Source organism: Periplaneta americana, chromosome 4 (assembly GCF_040183065.1).
Source record: "Periplaneta americana isolate PAMFEO1 chromosome 4, P.americana_PAMFEO1_priV1, whole genome shotgun sequence".
Taxonomy (NCBI): domain Eukaryota; kingdom Metazoa; phylum Arthropoda; class Insecta; order Blattodea; family Blattidae; genus Periplaneta; species Periplaneta americana.
The window spans coordinates 200724020-200739927 of record NC_091120.1 but is presented as its reverse complement, the minus strand read 5'-3'; the positions used below and the strand labels follow the sequence as shown (position 1 = coordinate 200739927).

General features: G+C 36.7%; 1 protein-coding gene across 6 annotated transcripts in view; it reads left to right on the top strand.

Annotated features, from left to right (window-relative positions):
• Positions 1 to 245: 245 nt before the first annotated feature.
• LOC138698607 (protein Son-like) overlaps positions 246 to 15908 on the top strand; it is a 76058-nt gene continuing 60395 nt past the window's right edge. For 3 of the 6 annotated variants that reach the window (XM_069824653.1, XM_069824651.1, XM_069824654.1), the window contains exon 1: positions 247 to 1973. In XM_069824653.1, coding sequence (XP_069680754.1) covers positions 1172 to 1973 — 802 coding nt within the window. In that variant the 5' untranslated portion in view covers positions 247 to 1171. Of the gene's footprint in view, positions 1974 to 15908 lie in introns of all 6 variants that reach the window. The other 3 variants (XM_069824650.1, XM_069824652.1, XM_069824655.1) reach the window with 2 other exon arrangements.

The following is a 15908-nucleotide window of genomic DNA, read 5'->3' as shown; positions in this document are numbered from 1 at the left end:
GCCGACCACATCACCTAATTCTAGTGCTGAGGTCATAAGAGCGTGGAGTTCTACCTCTATGCCCCTGTGTGTCTTCATAGTGTGTGGGGGGGGGGGGGGGGAAGAAGGGGCTCACGACGGGAAGAAACTTGGCTGTGAGATCAAACTGCGCATGCGCGGACTTCTCGTGCAGTGTCAGCGCGATCGTTGGCTGGATTTATTTTTGCGTACACATTCCAAATCAAATCAAGAAGTTCCTTTCATAATTCGGTTACACATCTTGCATATACGAAGATTAGGTTTCATTGATTAGTTTAGGTTGTTATTATCCAAAGCCCCCGCATGCGCAGTTTGATCTTATAGCCAAGTTCTTTCTGTCGTGAACCGCACGTTGTAAAAGGTATACCTTTATCAAATGATTTTATGTGCAATTTACAATTTTCAGATTAGTGGAAATTTTTTACGTGTTGGTAGCACTGTTGCGTAGTCATGGTCGTGCCATCTGGCGACAGTAGTCGAAAGTGCATTTGAGGCATAACAGGGAAAGTTTATTAAAATATTTCCGAATCTCTCATAATTGAAAAACTACGAATTATGTAGAATTTAAAGCGTGTAAATAGAAGCTGCAAAAATAATGTAATTTGAAGAACATGTTATGAAGAAGAGACACCATTAATTTACAATATATAAATTGATATAGTTTTGTTTTCAGTTTCAAATCTGTCATACGTATCTTTCTCCTCTATTTGCATTTGCAACACGTAAAGTGACTAGAGTTGCTGGAAAATACATGTAGTATCGTATGAATAAGGTTAAGTATTTCTAGAAGATATTAAAGATATTATTTGCAATTCTACAAAACATGGGGATAAAAACTATAGTTATGTGGCAACACTGATTCCGATAATCCGTCAAATTTTGGAAAAATGGAATCGCGTGTTAGGAATTGTGGTCATTAGTCCTTTCGAATGTTAAAATGTAACAATTTGCTGTGAGATATACGGGTTGTACAACGAAAGGTATAGGTATAAGATCCTCTTTTATTGAACGATTGTAAAAAGACTAAGTTATCACTTATTGTATGCCTGTATGCTGTACTGTAAGTATAATGTAACCAAGACATGAACAGTGAAGTTGTAAAAATTTAGTAGAATTCAATCATATATAGTATCTCAGAAAGTGAATTAATTGCATGGTATTACTGCAAGAATCAACGGCAGTTATCACGGACGTTTTAGTCCCGAAAATGGCAGCCAGCAATGGATTGGCTGCAATAGTGAATGAAACCACCAAAGATGAAAAATTTACAGTAAAGCAAGAGTTAGGCCTATTTGATTTAAAGACTATACTGAGTAAAGTTGACAGCGGGAGTACGAATGAACCAGATATCCCGACAAAATCTTCAACTGAGATATTATCAGAGCTCTTTGGAGCTTTCAATGCAGAGCCACCAAAAATTCCAGAGCGTGTGGAACAAGTAAGTGAAAATGGTCATGATGAGCAGAAGAATACAGAAGAGGAAATATCTCTTAGGAGTAAAAAGAGCAAGAAAAGTAAAAAGAAACACAAGCATAAAGAGAAGAAACATAAAAAGAAAACCAAGGCAAGCAAAAAGCAGGGCGGTAGTGAGGATAGTGATGACACTAATAGTGGGCGACGAAAGCACAAACATACTAGTGAACGTAAGAAGAAGAAACGTGCAGAGTCTCAGGCAAAGGACACTAGCGCGAATGACACGAAAATAATGCCAGCAATGGAACCAGTTTCAGTTAAAATCACGACAGATGGGAGCAATAAGGTGAAACGAACAGTGGAGTGTCCGTCAGCTGATGCAGGGCAGGGTGCGACCCCTTTTGTTAAAGAACCCAGTGTTCCAGTCAAATCAGAAGAGCCAGCTGCGAAACCAACAGATGTTCCAAGCACCGGAACGCAAGTTAAGGAAGAACCAAAGGAAGATCTGCCTCCTGCCTCTTCACAGCCCAAATCGACGTCAGGTGGGTTTAATATACTTAAGCATTAATTGAAAACGTTTCCATTCGCCTGCTACCCATGCACGGAATCATTTACTCATATGCACAGAGAATGTTGCGAAGATAATTATGTAGTAAGCATCGGCCAGCCTGCCATCTTTCCACTTTTGAAAAGTGAAAAGTTTTCTGTTGGACTCCATAAATTAGAGATAGCTTAGCACCTTTCATTTCTTTTTTCCAGCTCCATCTAGCCAATGACATATGAGTAATTGTACTTTAGATGAGAGATAAACTTCTTATTTTTGCTTCTAGAAGAGCCCAGGTCTTTCATGAACAAAATCTGCTTGAGTTGGTGTCATTCGAAAACATTCACAGAATTGAGACAGACTTCGGTTATGGAAATTTACCCTGTCTAGCATATAAGCCTATATATGTAGCCTACTTGAATCACTTAATAATACATTTTCTCTTATAGGCTTATATACTTTCTTCTCAGAATTCTTAGTTTGAATCCAAAGGAAATATATAGGTCTTGAATATAATTAATTTAATCTTAATGGAAAAGAAACTTCGTTCTTTGCAAAAATCCGGCTAACTTTTCAGCATAATGACTACAGTTTTCAAACTTACTGTAATTTTGAAAAAAAAAAAAAAAGTAATATATTTGAAAATGTTCCTTACCACACCTGTGGAGTAACGGTCAGCGCGTCTGGCCGCGAAACCAGGTGGCCCGGGTTCGAATCCCGGTCGGGGCAAGTTACCTGGTTGAGGTTTTTTTCGGGGTTTTCCCTCAACCTAATACGAGCAAATGCTAGGTAACTTTCGGTGCTGGATCCCGGACTCATTTCACTGGCATTATCACCTTCGTATTATTCAGACGCTAATAGTGTTGATACAGCGTCGTAAAATAACCCAATAAAAAAAAAAAGAAAAAGAAAATGTTCCTTTGCTTTTCCTTTTCTTGGAACAGAAACTGCAATGAGAAGTCCACACTTCAAAGTGGAAAGTTGGGAAGTTTAATGATGGAATAGGCCCCTGGACCTCTTTTGAGGAAAGATGGCCTGGCCGATGCTCATTACTAGAGCTGAAAAGCTCTGTTTACAAAATGCTTGTGTGCACGCACGACTAGTTACTGTAGCAGCTGCTTGTACAGTCCGCTCTGTATGATTTGAACTCATAATAGAATTAATTTACATTTACAGGATTACTTATGTTTCAGATTAATTAAAGAGGTAAAGGTATCCCCGTAACATGCCATGAAGGCATTTGGGGGGCATGGAGGTAGAGCCCCATGCTTTCCATGACCTCGGCACTAGAATGAGGTGGTGTGGTCGGCACCACGCTCTGGCCGCCTTTTACCCCCGAGAAAAACCCGGTACTCAATTTTATAGGAGGCTGAGTGAACCTCGGGGCCGTTCTGAAAGTTTGGCAACAAGAAAAAATCCTGTCACCACCTGGGATCGAACCCCGGACCTTCCTGTCCGTAGCCAGCTGCTCTACCAACTGAGCTACCCGGCCGCCTCAGATTAATTAAGTCGTAACAAATATTAAATTTAGGCTACAAAAAACATCATTATCAATTAAGTTAAACACAATTTCCCCATATTCTGAATTCAGTCCTCCTGTTATCTGTTCTTTCTTGGATTTTTATTTCGGCATTCTGATACAATCTCACATCACTTAAGCAGGTCTACTATTGAGGAGAGTCGGATGTTCACTCTTTCTGCTCCTTCAGACGAGACACCCTGCAACGCAATGCATTTTGTAAATAATGTACCAGTAGGCCTATATATAGAAATTATTTACTCTGATATCAATGCTTTTCTTCAGCCCTACTCGTTACATAATTACCATGAAGGACTGATGTCTGTTTTTCGTTGTGTTATTTCATGATTAAAATGTGGTGGTTCGTGACTTCTGAACCAAGTGGTGTACAACAGCCTATGAATTAAAGAAAAACTTACTTGTTCTAAAAAGAATTACAAAATTATATGTAACATTCTAATGTCAATAGATCGTTGCTTGATTAAATCATAAAACAAACATTTTTTTAAATAACAAAATAGTGAATGTATCTTAACAAATTCACATTGCTTACTTATTGTGGCAACACGTGCCTTGTACTCTTAGATGACGAAATATTGACTACCATAGGTTTTATGGGACTTAATTCCAAGCATAGGCTACTTGAATGTCATTAATCGTAAGTTTTTCAATTACAATAGGCCTAGTCCGTTTTTATTACACACAGTTCCAAGTAAATCTCCACCTACAAAGTTTATAAGTACAGTGAAACCTCTCCTTATGGACACCCCCAAGATATGGACACTCCTCATATATGGACAGATTTTTATGCCCCAACTGAAATAATAAAGAAATAATGATAAATTTAACTCTCGTTTACAGACACTCTCAGACACGGACACGGACAGCTGTTTCACAGTCCTAAAGTTTGCTTTACCTCCTGACTGCAGACAGATTTCAAGACCTAATGTGTTACAAAAATGGAAAATTTGGTTTTGAGAACTGTACGGAAATTTTTTAACATGAAAGAAGACAATAAGGGTCAATAAGGGTCCACCCCGTGTGAGCTGGAAGCGGGTGGATAAACAAAGTCATGAAATTTAACCTGTCTGATAGGTCCAAGGTTTCCGTGATTGTGAAATTGTATTCAACACATGATAGGGTTAGTAGGATTATTCTCTTCACTTCAATCAGTTGTTCTGTTTCGAGGGATATGGCACCTGAACGTAAAGGTTAAGTTGAAAACTGTAAATTACAGTACTGCATAACTATAGACATAGAATAAAATTGCATGGCACAGTACTGTATTTTCCTTTTTTGGTCTTATCTACTGTAGTTCAAAGTTCCAAAGAATGTACTGTAGTACAGTAGACTGTATTTAGAATTAAACTACAGTAATACATTTCATTTAAAACGTGAAGGATACATAAGCATATTATAAATTTATTGTTAGATTGGGGAGCCTCCCTCCCGATAAAGGACACCTCTCAGACGTGGACATATTGTTATGTCCCTTCGATGTCCATAAATGAGAGGTTTCACTGTATACAATTGTGAAGGAATTCGTGTTTCTGGATGCTTTCGTGTAAAACGTCGCTTCAATTTCTTGTAACCTTTCTTTCTCACTAAATCTTCTGCAGTAAAAATTTTCTGAGCTACAATGAAAGCTATTTCATTTCCTTTATTTGCCAAACACTAACACTTACTCACAAATAATGTCACAATGAACACAACACATCACTAATACCGGTACATCCCCACTCCACCAAACTAGGCTGTGGACTGCTGGCGGGAAGCCACACCTCACAACATTCGTGACATTGTGTGCATGGCTAAGAACTCCACGGTTTGTTGGATCTCACACGGTTTATTCAGTTCTAAACATATTGTATCAATTCAACTGATTTCCATATTTACTCACCATATTTAACACAACTTAAATATTGGAGAATATTACTTATGTCTCAGCCACTACAGGAACTTGATAAAGGCCTTGGATTTATAGTAGTGATTAGTAGAAATTGAAGTGATCACTGGGAGAGCTGTAAGCCCACCCAACCCGCCCTAAATACGTACCTTACTTATATACGAAAATCGTGTGTGAATGATGAATACAGCCATATTTCGTTAATGTAACAGTGGGTTTCAGTGTCGCCAACATAGTAATAATACTACACACTTAATCAAACCTAACCTAACCTCATAATAACTATACTGGTTTTTTTGAAAGATGGGACCTGACAGGAGCGTTGCGATTGGAAAAACAACTGAATGTCACATAGCATTATAGGCCTGTTGCTATGGTAACAACGGTTGATTTGCCAAACTTACAGTTTCCATCTGGTGAGTGCTTAATAGCTCTCTTGGCTACATTTATTGTGCACACAATGTTAGCATTGGCACGTTTCGTCTTTGATTCTCTGTCGATTTTTGTATTGTTTTCTTACCTTCGCGTCAGTTGTCAATTAACATTTTAACGTCAGCCATTTTAACGACAATTGCTAGCTAGGCCATCAGCTGGCAGCATGCACGTCCATATTGGCAACATGGCACTGTAGTTCCAAGCTCGGCCGCTTAACTGTCATGTCCCATCTTTCAAAAAAACAAGTATACACATCTAATCAAACCCAACCTAACCTGTTACATAATACACTTATAGTGTATTCCTCACATTTAGTATAATTTCGTTTGCATATATTGCTGGCCCTGCTGCTGGAGTCGGTAGCCATCTAGTGGAAGTGGATCGTAATTCCATGAAGAAAATATGGCGACTTTCATAATAATAACATTTAATTCGTTCAATCTATGTCTTGTGGTATATTAAATGTGTTAATCTATACTAATAATAAATCTGTAGCCGAAATTTTTCTGGTAATTTTCGCTTTTCCAAAAATAATTGGTCCTAACATGTATAATTAACCATCTTGAAACCGAAAATCGCTTTTTTGAAATTTTTGTTTGTTTGTATGTCTGTCTGTCTGAATGTTTGTTACCTTTTCACGCGATAATGGCTGAACCGATTTATATGAAAATTGGAATATAAATTAAGTTCGTTGTAACTTAGATTTTAGGCTATATGACATTCAAAATACTTTATTTAAAAGGGGGGGGGGGTTATAAGAGGGCTTGAATTAAATAAATCAAAATATCTCCTTTATTTTCGTGAAAAATGTTGCATAACAAAAGTTTCTGTAAATGATTTCCGATAAGTTTTATTCTAAGCAAAATTTTGATAGAACTGATATTTGATGAGATAAATGAGTTTTAAAATTAAAATAACGATGCCACCTATTGGCCTGTAATGAAATGGAAACAAATGACTACATCTATAAGGGGCCTTGGGCAACAACAATCGAAAGCTATTAATTATAAATTATGTAATTACTTTATATTTATTTCTAACGGGTGCAGCGGAGCACACAGGTATGGCTAGTGTAGTAATAATTCTATACAATAGTAGGCTATAATAAGAATTGAAATGTGTTCTGGTTGTGATGAAAGTATTGAAAATTGGTTTATAGCGCCACATTGGCAGTGATAAAAGTGTGCAATATTCATTCAGTGGCTGGTGGATAATTCTAGGCTATATTGATCCTTAAATTAATTGACACTATACAGTTAGAAGCAAATGGTCGAATTAACTTGATAGATAGGAAAATTATGTTGTAAGCATTGGCCAAGCTGCCTTCTTCCAGCAATAGAGATCCGGGGAACATACTTTCCTGTTAAGAGTGTAAAGAGGCTGACAGTACGTCAGTCATATCAAGACGTTGGATAGTTAAATAAAATAAATGTACTAGGCCTAGCCTTTATATATTTCGTAATGTATGTGCCACGGACATCTATTGCAGGAAAATGATATGGCTGACGCTTACTACATAATTACCGACAATTCATTTTGTACCTTTAAAGCTAAACAGTCATCCGTCAATTGAAGATCCCATTGATTTTGAAATTTGTATCAAGTGATTTTGAACAGTCATATTACATTACCGGATGGCACTACATGAGAAGATGATATACAGAAAGTGAGCAGTTGTGACTACACGAAATAAAGTTCGTTTTGAAGGTTTGTGAAAATGTACATTACTGTACAAAACGCTATTTTAAACGCTTATTTAACTTTGGTTTCAAATTGAACAGTTATTCTTATCTACAAAGAAAACGAAATAGAATTATCAATTCTGGAAACATTGTTTTGTTGTAATAATAATAAAGGTAAATCTTCAGAAAAGTTGCATCAAAGACAGCATAAGGTGGGGGTGATGTGGGAAATGTGATAGAGGGTTTTAAGCAGTGAGATGCACCACTTACGAGGCAACTAGACCAGGAGATAATGGGATAGGGTGGCCAGTTCCTTTCCCCCTCCATTGCATACATCGCCGATTAGCCACATATTACACTAATCAGACTTCAGACCATGTATATTATGAAACGAAAACAATGAAAATAAGCACCAATATCGTTACTTTCTTCCTATAAATTAGTGGAGAAATGGAACATATACCCGGTACATTATGTTTCAGTGCAATAGAATATTTAAGATGTTTCAGTAAAATGAATAAAAGAAAATTTAGAACACGAAGAAGAAGAAGAAGAAGAAGAAGAAGAAGAAGACAGTAATTGGCAGTGTGTTTAGACGCCATGACTTTCTTATCCAAGACGCCTCAAAGTAAGATCATTTTCCTCTGTGGAGGTGGGTTGTTATTTTCAAAGTATCCTTTCGATTGTGGCTTTAAAGAAAGATTACAATCCGGTATTTACTTTCGTGGCTTTCCCTAGCTTATACAATAATGTTTCCACTCTATTACGAAACTGAAGAAAACGTTTGAAAAATATATATTTATTTTTTGAATAACTAATCAGCAAAATTACGATCTGTCAATAATGTGAACAATATGTAACAATGATGTAAGAATGAACAGTGTTACAAAATATAGCTCATTGGCATATAAATCGCTTCTAAAACTGAAATTACTGTTTGAATCTGTAGATTAGGTAAATCTAAAACAGCATGTCTGTTAAGTATATTCAGGTGAAGGATACTATTGTCCAATAAATTCACTGCTAATGAATTTGGATGATTGTTTAAACGTTTCTGATAGGCGAGACGGTAATTTGTTATTTGTTTGACTGTTGGGATCCGAAAGTCATGATAGATCTATCTGTTTTCGATGTACCAAGGGATATTGCCAATTGTTCGTAGCGTCTTTGAAGTCTCTCCAGTATCTCGGAGTTTGCAGTACCCCAAAGCTGAATTTCATATGTCCAAACAGGTTTTACATTTACTTTGTAGAGGGTTAATTTACTTGTTGCTGATAGTTGTGATTTACGTCCGATTAACTAGTGTAAATATAATTTATTTTTTGTTTTATTTATTTTTGAAATTTCATCACTTTTAGGCATTAAATCTCCCTGCCGTAGGGATCTTTCACTATACATGGCAATACTGGTAGCAGTTTTTAAATTCTAATATTTTAAACGTTACGGCAGTTACTAATTGTTGTACCGTTTGCGGACGACTACATTTATGTTATTTGTGTGACATAATGAATATTAATCGAACAAATTGTGTAATTTTCATTATAGATACATACATGATCTCAGTATTATAAATAAGCGTTCAGAAGAACAGTAGGTATTTAAGATGAAATTGTTAACTACTGTTGTGTGAGGTAATAATCGTTGTCATGGGATGGTGTCCACCAAAATATAACGCGGATGGTGCAGGTTGGGTGTGGAGGGACGAAACAGGAATCACGTGGCAGTGGGTGGAGGTAGACCAAATGGAAGGAATCTTAAACGAACTGCAAGATCTGAGAGAACGAATTGCGGAAGTGAAGAAGCAACTTGAGGTCGTTTGTCAGGATGTCATGGAGCTAGGCAAGAAGTTGCGTGAACTTATACAGAAGCAGAACGAACAAAGAAAATGCTGCGAAGACAGGGGTAAATTGGAGGAAGATGGATTGCAGAAGGATGCCCAACATTCAAGACACGAGAAAGAGAAATTCCAGAAAGTTATTGACGGAAAAGAGGGTAATATAATAAGTGAACTAGGGGACTGGAACCGAGAAGCTGATGAAGAGAAAAATTTGAGTCAAGAAATGAATGAAAATAGAGTTCGAAAGCAAGAATTGAATGATAAGAGCCGTAAATTAGAAAAATTGGACGTTAAAAGTCAGATGGAAGATGTAAATCGAGATAAAAATGACAGAAGTCAGAGTTTGGTTAAGTTAAAAGATGGGAATAATATACCGGTTATAGGCCTAGTTAATAAACTACAAGATGGCATGAAATTTGAAGGGAGAGAAGAAATACAGAAAGTTTGCAAGGTCGGAGGTGGTGGTGATGTGGGAAATGTGATAGAGGGTTTAAGCAGTGAGATGCAACTTTGTGGTAGGGAACAAAAGAAGGAAAGAGGTGTCAGGTTCTGTGTTTTGGACAAAGTAAATGACAGATTTGAAGGTCAAGTTGAGTTTTGTGGGTCGAAAGTGCAAGAAAGTGACAGCTGTGACGGGAATCAAGTACAATCCGAATATCCAGAGGATCTGGTACAACCTCAGTTTTCTGGGAATATAATACAGACACAGTTTCTTGGTCCTGTTCTACAACCTCACTTTCCCAAAAATGCAGTACAGTTTTCTAGCAGTGCAGTACAGACTGGTTTCCCTGATACTAGTGTTCAAACGCAGTTCCCTGATAGTGGCATGGATGGTCAGTTTCCTGATAGTGAAGTGCAAACGCAGATTCCTGAGAGTGGAGAAGAGCTACAATTTCTTGAAAGTGAAGTACAACCACAGTGTTTGGAAAATGCAACGGTACAGCCACAATTTTCTGTACGTGCTATGCAACCACAGTTTTCTGTAAATACTGTACAGTCGCAGTTCCCTGGGAGCACTGTACAGCCACAGTTTCCTGGAAGTGTTATACAGCCACACTTGTGTGGAAATGCTATACACCCACATTTGTCCGGAAGTGTTGTAGGCCTACATCCACATTTCCTCGGAAGTGCTATTCAGCCGCAATTCCCTGGAAGCATTATGCAACCACAGTTTTCGGGAAGTGTTATACAGCCACAGTTCCCTGGATGTACTGTACAGCCACATTTATTTGGAAGTGCAGTGAATCCTCAGTTGTACAGGAGTGGAGCACAATCCCACTTTCCAGAATGTATGATTCATTCACATCGCCCAGAAGTTCGGCCACAGTTTTCCGCAAATTCAGGACACCCGCACTGCTGTGGAGGTGCAGTGTTGCCACACTGCTGTACGAATCCAGTACAGAAACATTGCTGTTGTGGTAATGCACTGGAAGCTCAACAGTTCGGAAGTGTGATTCAGAACTCTGTATCATCACATTTTTCCAGTGGTTTTCCTCAGCCGCACTTGAATGGAAATCTCATTCACTCGGACTTTTTCGAGAGCAGCGTCCCGACACAAATGCGCAGTATGCAGGTGCAGGCACAGCCTGAGTTTCCTGATGCTCAGCAATCTTAGGTTTGCACTGGAATCGGGAAGAAGCAGGACTTGCCGAGGCCCATACACAGCCTGTTCTGAGAGGCACATGCATGCAGGTTTGAATGAGAGCCCACTGTGAATAGATAGTGACAAACATGCTGCGTGCAAGTGAAAAATATTGTGTTGAATGATGTTTTTTGTGTGCTCTTGTAACTTAATTGTTCAGTGTAACATTGAATTCATTTTATCTTTAAACTTATAATTTTGGACTTCTTTGTTAGGATCCTCTTTAAAAAGAAAATAATTAAAGCCCACCTATCCTTTTGGTTGGCATGTTTGGAACCGTTATGCATGTGTAGCATGTGGAGAATTAGTAAAATGTGATGATAAAATGGAGAAATGGGGTTATCTGTGATGGTAGGTATATAATGTTTTAATATCCTCGTGTTTCTTAGGGCCTAAATGCCACTAGCACTGACATAAGCTGGAACCTAAGTTGTTGAATAATAGTACATTATGCAACGAGCCTATAATGATAGTAATTAAGACGCGAGTATGTTTGTTTATGAAATGAGCGCAAGCGAGTTTTATAATTTTCATACGAGCGTCTTAATTACCATAATAGGCAAGTTTCATACGACTTTTTATGCTCGACCATATTTATAACTTGAAATTATTCAGAAGTATTCATTTTATTTGTATCTGACTGAAGATCGGAAGAGACCTTGTGCATAGCTCGTGAATTGTGAGATGTGCGCAGACGCGAAAGTATTTATTTTTTCCGAGGAACAATAATGTCATTGACCTTGATGTAATGTAGAGAATAACATGAACTAATTTTGATATACCGGTAACCTGGAAATTGATTTGGAATTGAAAAACGAGATGACAAATTGAATTTATTTGAATATTATTTACAATTAACGCTAATTATTATAGTAACAGAACATAATCTTCTGCGACAGTATTGGATTTCCAGCCTCCGTGATGTTTCCCTCGTCTTTCGATTGCATATCCGAGAATAATCGAAAACCTGAAATTTAATGAATAGGTGTACTTTAATGACATGCATTAAAGGACTGCTACCAGGTGTATAATTACTACATTTCGGCATGGTCGAGCATAAACACATGTATAGGTCTACTTATGGCAAGATCTTATATCTAACTGTAAATTTTCGATTGCATAGGACTACGATAATTATCGTATTATTTGATTTAGCAAGACGATATAATGTGTTATTAATTTGTAACAATTGAACTACCATAAGTGAATGCCACCCAAAAGGAAAAGGTGGGATAAAAATAAAATATTTAACAGTGAGTTAAAAAAATATGTTTTAAAAATGTTCTGTCATTGATGTAACACTTGATGTATTTATTTTAAACATGAAATTTTGACTCATGGTTAAAATCTATTTTAAGAAGGTGAAAGAGACGTCAGAAGTCGATGTTTAGTGAAATAGGTACAGCATTTATTATTATTATTTTATATTTTAAATGTTGGAGTCTGTAGTTAGCTTTCTATTAAAAGAAATGCTTAACAGAGAGATAAAGAAAATTATGCCTTAACTATGCTCTTGTCAATGTACAATGTGTTACAGGACGAATTGTATTTTACATTTAATATGTTGGATTTTATGATTAGAATTCTATTAAACATAATTTGTTTAACAGAGAGGTAAATAAACCTATACCTAAGCCGTGCTTTTCTTAATGTACACTGTATCACTGAGCATGCAGGATTGTATTTTAAATTCGTAGTTAATATTGTCATGGTTGAAAAAGTCCATTATAAAAATAAAACGAGTATTTAATAGGAAGAAAGAAATTGCCTGAACTACGCGTTTTTCCTTTTCAGTGTTCATTGTGGATCTGTTAATGAGTTTATTTCAAAGTTCCTATTTGACTTCATGGTTAGGCTTAAACAAAAGCGTTTATGAATAATGTAGAAAATTTTATGAATTGTGCGTTTTTTAATGAGCACAGCTGTAGGCCTATTGTATTTTAAACTTGTAGTTGGTGCTTTCATGGTTGGAAAGCCCATTATAAAATAAAACGAATATGTAATAGGAAGAAAAAAGGAATTACCTCAACAATGTGTTTACTTTTCTTCTCAGTGCTCAGTGTATTGAGTTTATTTCCAAGTTGCTGTTTGGACTTAATGGTTGGGAATCCCTTTACAGGAAATTAAAAGAAAACTTATATATTTATGAACAGTGTAAAAATGTATTGTCTGTGTTTTTATATTCCTTGTTATTGTTCACTATATTTCTGAAGTCATTGTAATTTGAACTTGTAGTTTTGGACTTCGTGCTAAGGAATTCCACCGAAAGATTAAATAAATAAAAATTCATTATTTAACAGGAAGATGGAACATTTCGATTCCATTTAATGAAATCCTACGCTTCCTTTCCCGCAATTTCCAGTCATGCAGTTTTGTTTTGTTGTTTAGTCAACTGTCCGAAAATAGATTTGATATGTGTATATAATATGCGAGACGCGCCAGGAAGTAAGTTTCCTTGGGGCTATTTACAGAAAGAAAACACAATTTCATGGGAAGATTTATTGGAACAGATACAGCAATTGTTGAACTATTTCTCAACATATTCCCCACCGGATTGAGACATTTGTCATACTGTGGAGGTTATCAACAGAGGTGTAGATGGCTGTCACACGCTGATTCCAGTTCCAAGAGGCAAATTTCTATGACACTTACTTACTTACTGGCTTTTAAGGAACCCGGAGGTTCATTGCCGCCCTCACATAAGCCCGCTATTGGTCCCTATCCTGAGCAAGATTAATCCATTCTCTATCATCATATCCCACCTCCCTCAAATCCATTTTAATATTATCTTCCCACCTACGTCTCGGTATCCCTAAAGGTCTTTTTCCCTCCGGTCTCCCAACTAACACTCTATATGCATTTCTAGATTCGTCCATACGTGCTACATGCCCTGCCCATCTCAAACGTCTGGATTTAATGTTCCTAATTATGTCAGGTGAAGAATACAATGCGTGCAGTTCTGTGTTGTGTAACTTTCTCCATTCTTCATCCCTCTTAGCCCCAAATATTTTCCTAAGCACCTTATTCTCAAACACCTTTAACCTATGTTCCTCTCTTAAAGTGAGAGTCCAAGTTTCACAACTATACAGAACAACCGGTAATATAACTGTTTTATAAATTCTAACTTTCAGATTTTTCGACAGCAGACTGGATGATAAAAGCTTCTCAACCGAATAATAACAGGTATTTCCCATATTTATTCTGTGTTTAATTTCCTCCTGAGTATCATTTATATTTGTTTCTGTTGCTCCAAGATATTTGAACTTCTCCACCTCTTCGAAAGATAAATTTCCAATTTTTATATTTCCATTTCTATGACACAAAGATACAAAAGTTGTCCCCACGGTATGACAAATGTCTCAGTTCCGGTGGGAAATATGTTAAAAAATAGCTTGAAAATTGCTGTTGGCCTGTCTGTTCCAATAAATCTTTCCATGAAATTGTGTTTTTCTTTCTCTAAATGGTCCCTAGGAAATTTACTTTCTGGACGGTCCTCTACATTGTGTCTTTCTGGATGTAGGACATAGGGATTTAACATTGCCATAAGAAACTTATGTGTGAAAGAAAATAAGAAGAAATATAACGTAATCACTGAGCCATGTTTAGAAAGTAGCAGACTTTTACAATTTGTAAAACAAGAGAACTTGAGAATTTGATTTAGCAACCATAAATTATGTGTTGTTTTACAAATTATCATGATTCACTGATTAAGTTATTTCTTCATTGTTTTTATAGGCTATGTAGGTTTCTTATGGCAACTTTAAATTCCTGTATCCTATTACAGACACAATTCCACATAATATAAGTCTCTCTGATATTGTCTGCTGTTTGTTCCTGTTGGCGAAAGGAAGGATATTGTTTGTCATTTTTGGATCATACATCGTGAGTGAATATGACTTGACTCCAGGGATCTGTTTCATAAAAATGTTAATGTGGAATTCTTTATTGAATTATTTTTATTTACTTTTTTCCCCCCTATGTTTTATAGCTAATGTTTTTTATTCTTTTCATTATGTTTTATGACCCTAATATGGAAAGGTGATATCCTGAGAGTTTATTGAAAACTTCAACAGCATCAGTAAACGACAAACTTATCCTAATAGAAAGTCTTACAATACTTACTTACTTACTGGCTTTTAAGGAACCCGGAGGTTCATTGCCGCCCTCACATAAGCCCACCATTGGTCCCTATCCTGAGCAAGATTAATCCAGTCTCTATCATCATATCCCACCTCCCTCAAATCCATTTTAATATTATCCTCCCATCTACGTCTCGGCCTTCCCAAAGGCCTTTTTCCCTCCGGCCTCCCAACTAACACTATATGGATTTCTGGATTCACCCATACGTGCTACATGCCCTGCCCATCTCAAACGTCTGGATTTAATGTTCCTAATTATGTCAGGTGAAGAATACAAAGCGTGCAGTTCTGTGTTGTGTAACTTTCTCCATTCTTCTGTAACTTCATCCCTCTTAGCCCCAAATATTTTCCTAAGCACCTTATTCTCAAGCACCCTTAACCTGTGTTCCTCTCTCAAAGTGAGAGTCCAAGTTTCACAACCATAAAGAACAACCGGTAATATAACTGTTTTATAAATTCTAACTTTCAGATTTTTTGACAGCAGACTGGATGATAAAAGCTTCTCAACCGAATAATAACAGGCATTTCCCATATTTATTCTGTGTTTATTTTCCTCCCGATTATCATTTATATTTGGTACTGTTGCTCCAAGATATTTGAACTTCTCCACCTCTTCAAAAGATAAATTTCCAATTTTTAGAAAGTCTTACAATATAAGAGAAAAGTACATATGAATGTATATAGGTAATGGAAATTATATTATAGAGAGCAAAGAAATACGTGACATTGGAACCTAGTTTCATGCCATCTGTAATAATATTTTGCTTATCACT